General features: G+C 36.7%; 1 protein-coding gene across 1 annotated transcript in view; it reads right to left on the bottom strand.

Moving 5' to 3' along the window:
• LOC144437628 (uncharacterized) overlaps positions 1–8,632 on the bottom strand; it is a 13,479-nt gene extending 4,847 nt beyond the window's left edge. The window contains exons 1-2 of the mRNA XM_078126611.1: positions 8,349–8,632; positions 3,755–3,999 (exon numbers count right to left, since the gene is read on the bottom strand). Of these exons, the coding sequence (XP_077982737.1) occupies positions 3,755–3,999; positions 8,349–8,587 (484 nt within the window). The 5' untranslated portion in view covers positions 8,588–8,632. The remainder of the gene's footprint in view (positions 1–3,754; positions 4,000–8,348) is intronic.
• Positions 8,633–8,832: the final 200 nt, after the last annotated feature.

Genomic DNA, 8,832 nt, shown 5'->3' with positions numbered 1-8,832 from the left:
TCATACTTACAAGTATGGTAGGTATATGAAATGTACTAACTACAAGGTAAACGTTAACGATTGCTCCTGAGGTTTGAATGTTACAAAAAGTCGAGGTCAGGGTCGAGAGAGAGAGGGAGAGAAAAGAGAGAGAGAGAGAGAGAGAGAGAGAGAGAGAGAGAGAGAGAGAGAGAGAGAGAGAGAGAGAGAGACAGACAGACAGACAGACAGACAGACAGACAGACAGACAGACAGACAGACAGACAGACAGACAGACAGACAGACAGACAGAGGAAATATATTCGCATGGCTCAGAGAAAAAAGAACATAAGAACATAATTCTTTAGGTACAGAATTTTTTTTTAAAAGGAAAGGGGAAATAGCAACAAAAGTTATAGGTGAAACGGAGGCCGACTTACGTTCAACGAGAAGATATTGGTAGAAAAATGGCAAATGAATATTAGGAGAGAGAAATAAACATGAAATAAAGAGAGGTTGAAGAAGAAATTCTAAGAAATGACGAGAGATGAAAATTGGATTGAAGAGAAACAGGACTGGATGATAAAGTTAGAAGGCAGAGAGATTGAAGAGAAACAGGACTGGATGATATAATTGGGGACCTGGTAGGATGTAGGTTGCAATGTGAAGGCTTTAATCCTATGCACTGAAATGATGGCTGCAACGGATTGTATGCTCCCCGGTGAGTTGAGGAAGACGAAAGGGCCGTTGTGCCGTTCTGATCCGAGCCAGGGGTAATAATTGTCAAGAGATTGTAAGAGAAACAGGACCGGGTGATAGAGAGCGAGAAATAAAGTTAACAGGCAGAGAGATTGAAGAGGAACTGAGTGGATTTACTCAACAACTGAGAATGCATAATACATGTACATGTACACTGAAACATATGGGTAAAGAACCTCAACAATGCTCTGTTCGAAAAGAGCTCGAGCACACAATGACATCGTTGCCTTAGGTATCGGCCCAGGGATATCGGGGTGGGTGAAGGGGAGGGGACAGTATAATTTGCATCTCAAATATGCTACTTAGAGTATCATTATATCACTATAGAGTATCATTTTAGAGTATCATTATAGAGTATCAATATAGACTATCACTATAGACTATCACTATAGAGTATCATTATAGGGTATCATTATAGAGTATCATTATAGAGTATCAATATAGACTATCACTATAGACTATCACTATAGAGTATCATTATAGGGTATCATTATAGAGTATCACTATAGACTATCACTATAGACTATCACTATAGTGTGAACTTGTTCGACATCAGATGAAATTGTAAACTGATTAAGTATATATGTGTTTGATGTTCAATTCAACTTAATACAGATTTAGTAAAAGTTAGTAAAACATTTAGATATTAAAATGTAGTGTGGTATGCATTACATCGTGGGAGACTTGTAAGCGTTCATAGGTATCAAAGAATTTATCAAAGTGACATAAGACAGAACATAATTACAACTTTGCCATCATCAACTCAAAGACTCAAATACTTATCAACCTATGCATGTTATTCATCAAATTGTTTGTTTTACCAGAGAGATAGAAAGAGACAGACAGACAGACAGACAGACAGACAGACAGACAGACAGACAGACAGACAGACAGACAGACAGACAGACAGACAGACAGACAGACAGAGGAAATATATTCGCATGGCTCAGAGAAAAAAGAACATAAGAACATAATTCTTTAGGTACAGAATTTTTTTTTAAAAGGAAAGGGGAAATAGCAACAAAAGTTATAGGTGAAACGGAGGCCGACTTACGTTCAACGAGAAGATATTGGTAGAAAAATGGCAAATGAATATTAGGAGAGAGAAATAAACATGAAATAAAGAGAGGTTGAAGAAGAAATTCTAAGAAATGACGAGAGATGAAAATTGGATTGAAGAGAAACAGGACTGGATGATAAAGTTAGAAGGCAGAGAGATTGAAGAGAAACAGGACTGGATGATATAATTGGGGACCTGGTAGGATGTAGGTTGCAATGTGAAGGCTTTAATCCTATGCACTGAAATGATGGCTGCAACGGATTGTATGCTCCCCGGTGAGTTGAGGAAGACGAAAGGGCCGTTGTGCCGTTCTGATCCGAGCCAGGGGTAATAATTGTCAAGAGATTGTAAGAGAAACAGGACCGGGTGATAGAGAGCGAGAAATAAAGTTAACAGGCAGAGAGATTGAAGAGGAACTGAGTGGATTTACTCAACAACTGAGAATGCATAATACATGTACATGTACACTGAAACATATGGGTAAAGAACCTCAACAATGCTCTGTTCGAAAAGAGCTCGAGCACACAATGACATCGTTGCCTTAGGTATCGGCCCAGGGATATCGGGGTGGGTGAAGGGGAGGGGACAGTATAATTTGCATCTCAAATATGCTACTTAGAGTATCATTATATCACTATAGAGTATCATTATAGAGTATCATTATAGAGTATCAATATAGACTATCACTATAGACTATCACTATAGAGTATCATTATAGGGTATCATTATAGAGTATCATTATAGAGTATCAATATAGACTATCACTATAGACTATCACTATAGAGTATCATTATAGGGTATCATTATAGAGTATCATTATAGAGTATCAATATAGACTATCACTATAGACTATCACTATAGAGTATCATTATAGAGTATCAATATAGACTATCAATATAGACTATCACTATAGAGTATCAATATAGAGTATCAATATAGACTATCAATATAGACTATCACTATAGACTATCACTATAGAGTATCAATATAGAGTATCAATATAGACTATCAATATAGACTATCACTATAGACTATCACTATAGAGTATCATTATAGGGTATCATTATAGAGTATCACTATAGACTATCACTATAGACTATCACTATAGTGTGAACTTGTTCGACATCAGATGAAATTGTAAACTGATTAAGTATATATGTGTTTGATGTTCAATTCAACTTAATACAGATTTAGTAAAAGTTAGTAAAACATTTAGATATTAAAATGTAGTGTGGTATGCATTACATCGTGGGAGACTTGTAAGCGTTCATAGGTATCAAAGAATTTATCAAAGTGACATAAGACAGAACATAATTACAACTTTGCCATCATCAACTCAAAGACTCAAATACTTATCAACCTATGCATGTTATTCATCAAATTGTTTGTTTTACCAGAGAGATAGAAAGAGACAGACAGACAGACAGACAGACAGACAGACAGACAGACAGACAGACAGAGGAAGGCATACTCAAATATATTCGCATGGCTGTCACCCAATGCAACTCATCATTCTATATAAAGTTTCAGAAGGTACAGCGGCTAAGCCGTGAAATTTTCTAAAACTTTGTAAACGACATTTCCTGAGGTTTAACAATATATTTCGGGGTCCCCCTTTCAGACCATCAAAATTTTTATGCCCCCCCCCCCCTTGAACCCTCAATTTTGTTCATTCCCCCAATATCTCCCAGCCCCCCCCCCCCCCGTCAATTCTGACCCCAGCCTTACAGAGACAATATCAAACTGTTCTTCGAATCTATAAAGAGATTATATGGAAAACAGTGGAAAACGTAAACTACCTGAACGAGCTATATAAACTGGCACATATGAATATATATGTATGTGTGTGTGTGTGTGTGTGTGTGTGTGTGTGTGTGTGTGTGTGTGTGTGTGTGTGTGTGTGTGTGTGTGTGTGTGTGTGTGTATAAAATAATTGGAACCTAATATTTTTATTAGGCCTAAGATCAATGAACATACCAGCTTTTCGCAGTCTTTCCTTGAGTCGTTTGAAGGATGCCAGTTTCATTTCTTTTTTCAAGTCATCCATGTTAATGACTTCTTTGTCGAGTAGTTCAACAGCCTTGCCAATCTCCTCCCTCTCAAATATATCCTTGTATTTTTGTAGACCCTCTTCTTTCAGGAAATCATCGATGTTCATATGCAAGAAACTGATTTCACTGCTCACAACATGAAGCCCATCTAAACAGACCAGTCGGAATGCCCTACAGGTAGGAAATAATAAACGTTGCAGGGTTCGACATACACGCTGGCCCGCTATCGAGCTATCCCGAGTCTAGTAACCTTCTGTAAGGACCAGTAAAAATTACTAAAATGCCCTTTCAGGGCCGTAGCCTGACCAAATTGCCAAGGGGCAGGACTTTGTCTTGGTGCAATCATGCATTTAAAATTTAGAAAGGTGACCAATTTACATAAATTTGCATACAATTTACATATATATTTTAGCATACGCAATTAAGTCTCATATGTAAGGCCAGAAAAAAAATTTTAAATAGCTGGTCAACGGGCAACCTAACTCATCACATTGGGTAGGTAGGTCGATTTCATTTTTTCACAATGCTTGACAAGGATAAAACAAACCATATATAATGATAGCAAAATATTTCAGGTCGAGTTTAGATAGAACTTATTGAGTCATCTTGATACTATCTCTTGCAATTTGTCTCCATAGCTACAGTTAGGAAATGTACACAATTTACGGTTAAACAAATGTTGTAGCTCCTCTCACCCTCTCTTCTAAAAAAATGTTAAGCCCCGCCAAACGAAACTCAAGCATTATTTTAGCCACCCCTTCTGTCACCTACACTAAAGTGGAGATATAAAATTATATGGTACAATGATACATTAAAATAACAGTGATGGCCAACTATACAATAATACTCCGAACGAAATTACTTTACACAGGATGTGGATTTCACATGAATAAGGAGATGTCTCTAATTAGCTCTAACCTATACAGGGAGGTACTTAGCTTGAATTGAAACGATTATGCTATGCATTACATATTATTTGGAAGTGTATTTTGTTGTGGCAAAGATGGAAGATATTTTGCGGATGTGCACTTGGTAAATGACTTCTCCTGAAAGTTTAATTTGGTTCCATAAAATCCAGAATAAAGAGCAAAACATTTCAAGACTTTCAGACCTTTGATGGCCCAATGACTGCTCGGCCCACTCCTATGGTCGTAAACTTTTGTTCAATTCTTTTTATTGCACATTGGATATGTAACAGCTTAATTTAATCTCAATTCATGCTGGTATGCATCATCAGAGCCAAGTAAACCACTGTATAAGTATTACATAATTTGGAATAGACTCAAATGTATATTGTTACATGTACTATTCAGAAAATATATCATCGATTTGCAACTCAAGCAACTATAGACTTTTTGCCGATGATACAAATTTGTTTCGATCATTGAATTCCCCAAAACTTAACCTCAGTATTATCAATGAAGAGTTCAGACATGTGATTAGATGGTACATGGCTAACAAACTTACTATTAATGAAGGGAAAAAGGGAAAACTAATTTCATGTTGATTAAGACGCCAAAGAGAAATATAACTTTGGAAGGTAATCTTTATGTTGGTAATATGGCGATAGAGCGCGTTTCATCTGCAAGTTACCTCGGTGTTTCTATTGATCCATCTCTTTCTTGGAAACCCCATATATCTAAAATGTCATCAAAGTTGTAAACAGAAAAGTAGGAATTATTTCACGTTTATGCCACTATATTCCCAGATCGGCCCTAATTATGATTTATAACTCATTTATTCTACCACACTTTACATATTGTTTAGAAATTTGGGACAATACGTATCAAACTCTTCTAGAATCAGTATTCTGGCTACAAAAGAAATTTGTCCACTTGATCACATTCACTCACTTCAATGCACACTCTGAACCCCTTTTTAACCAACTCAATGTTCTAAATATCTTTCAACTAAGTAAATTTTACTCCTGTATTTTTGTTTTTGGTCTTAGAAATAACCGTTAACCCCACAATATAGAAAAGTATTTTGACCGTCCAATTCATATATATCAAACCGTTCTGCTGCCAGTGGTATTAGTGATTCCAGAAATAATCGTTATCCCCACAATATAGAAAAGTATTTTGACCGACCGTCCAATTCATATATATCAAATCCGTTCAGCTAACTTCCGTCCACCATCAACAAAATTGAATATCACCCAACATAATTTTATATATGCTGCGACAAAGCACTGGAATTCTTTACCATGCCCCCTTAAAAGTAAAATGTCAAGGCAAAAATTCAAGATGGAACTAAAAAATTATATTTTAAGTACTCCATGACTTACAAATTCCAACCCTTGCGTTCATACGTATCGTTTCTCTTTGGCGTTTTCAGTAACATTTCTTGATTTTGTAATATTTGTATTGCTTCTCACTTCATCTATATTGTCCTTGTATATTATAAACACTTTTCATTATTGAGTTATGTGTATACATGCATGTGTCTATATTGCTGTGTGTATGCTTATACGATTGAGTACATTTGTTTCAATTTTGATCACTTTACATTATTGAGTTATGTATATAGAGGTGTGTGGGATAAGTCGATTGTTTAGAAACAGGTTCTGGAAAGGAATGATGTCCACACACAACCAAGTACTATAAGAACAGCTACTCGTACTTTATTGACATCTAACAAAACTCCTACAGATCACACAGAAATAAGGGTTTATATAGGTTTTACTACATTCCATACATATTGGCGCGAATTTGGTATTGACCTTCATGTGATTGGTCAATTATGAATAGATAGGATTGGTAGTAAAGATTGTTTGAACTTGAGATTATCTAATTTGACATAACTTGATTGGTTATGGAGATTGTAGTCAGGATCCTAAATTTGACTCAAGCTCAGTGTATATTTCATTCCCGATAAGGTGTATGCTTGTGTGTGTGTGTGTGTGTGTGTGTGTGTGTGTGTTTGTGTGTACTTTTGATTCTCTTTTCTTGTGCGTCCCATTAATATCGATTTGAAATGTAGAAAAATGTACGTGGCAAAAAGAGGCTATTATGAAACAGAAATAAATAACTCCATCAAGAGAGTCCACTATCGTAAGAGAGAGACATATCTCAAAAGCCGGACACCCACAAAGGAGATCCCATTGGTCTTCAATACAGTATACAGTCCCTACATTAATATATCTCATGTACGAGATGCGATAACTAAACACTGGGACGTAATAGCAGACAATGAGATATTAAATCAATTATATCCAAAAAGATCAATCATAGCACAGAAGCGAAACAAAAACTTAAAAGACAATTGGGTCAACACTAAATTGAAGCATTCCGAATTTAAAAATCTAGCGGAAAAAGAACTAGACAATAGGAATGTTGAAATACTGGCATCTCTACTTGATGAACAATACTAGTAAACTCTGGGCAAACAAATACGGGAAGGTGAATTTATCACAACAACTGTGACTGATGAAGAGGGCCTATAGCTGGTTTCGAAACGTTCAGCTAAAAGGATCAACTATTACCGATCCGGGAACGTATCGTCAATAGTGTTCCTATTCAAACCAACCCAAAATGTTAATAAGGTTCCAACAGTTGTAAATGTTGCGTTGTCGCTTCCTTTGGTAGTTTTTACGTAATTTACTGATGGAACTGATATTAAACTAAAATGATAAAGTCGCTTTCTTTACTAAATAAACAATAAAATTTATAATACACAAAAATTACATGCATGATAACAGTCCACGAGTCGGAACCATTTGAGCTCCTTCGACTCGCAGCTAGCTAGTACTTCTACTACTCTACTAGTAGACTGTACACGGCACCATAGACTAGTGAGCATGTATCGGGCGTCGGGGTCGTCACGCGTCAACGACGTCATTTACCAATATTAAAAAACGCGCGGTTTCAAACTTTAACAAGAGAAAGTGGGAAAGGAAAAAGTACTTGATTATGACCATTTACATGCATTTACGAGGTCAAATTTGCGCTGTAGTTTACGTGTGTGTTGAATGTTGAGTGACCTTACATTGAACTGTATGCAAATCATACGATAGAGTAACGCCCCATTAAATGACGTCACATCATGAATAAGTATTAGAACGGGAGATGGCACGAGCGAGAAGAGTCGCTCGGGCCTTCGGCCCTCGATATCAGTATGCGATTATAGTAGTATTGCGCCGGATCGGAGCGCGGCGACGACTAAGTTTAGATAAAACGTGGGGGAAAAAAGGCGCGAGCGACTGTCGACAGTCTAGTCTAATAAGTGCGTAAGTGCCGGGGTACGTGCGCTATGCATTTGATATATATTTGATGATATATGACTTTATTCCCAGCTACAAAATAATACAAGTCCGTAATGAGAGTACATAAATAAATGGGAAAGGGATTGAAAATGAATGAACGAACGAACGAATGATATTACTGCATTCGGTTATATCATAGACCCTGTAGGGTCTATGGTTATATCTAATTCATTGCCTCTGATCTCATATACAACTTTACAGCTTATGTGTCATGTATGTTGACTCAAAACGAAAGTACTAATAATAGTCAACTTACTTGAGGTCTTTGCTCTCCTGTAGGACAGACAACAACACCTGACGAATTTGGAATACTATTTGTCGACATTTCTGTTTGATGCTTTGGTCCCCTTCTGGAAAGCTGGTTAAGATATTCAAGTTTTTCTCGATTTCTGATATACAATCCACAACAAATCCAAAGGCCTGCCCCAGCGTCTCATCGTCTATGCATCGACCGAGTAAAGGCATAAGACTTTGTAAACAACTGTGGACGGACATTTTTGGACTGTGGCAACTAGAAATTTAAGTTAATGTCTGTAAGAATTCCTGGCCACAAACGAAACGAAAGTTAATATAATAAATTGTGTGAAAATAATCTGGTATATTCCATTATGTGGTAGGGTAGATCAGTGACATTGCATAATGGGTGTTCTTCGACATGTAACGTCCCGTGACTCCCGTTGTGATCACTGTGTGACAGCAATATTTTATATGTAATTTGCAGTAGCCATCTAAATAATAGA

The sequence above is a fragment of the Glandiceps talaboti genome, chromosome 7 (assembly GCF_964340395.1).
Source record: "Glandiceps talaboti chromosome 7, keGlaTala1.1, whole genome shotgun sequence".
NCBI lineage: Eukaryota > Metazoa > Hemichordata > Enteropneusta > Spengelidae > Glandiceps > Glandiceps talaboti.
Note: the sequence above shows the minus strand (reverse complement) of the source record. Positions and strands in the feature narration are given on the sequence as shown.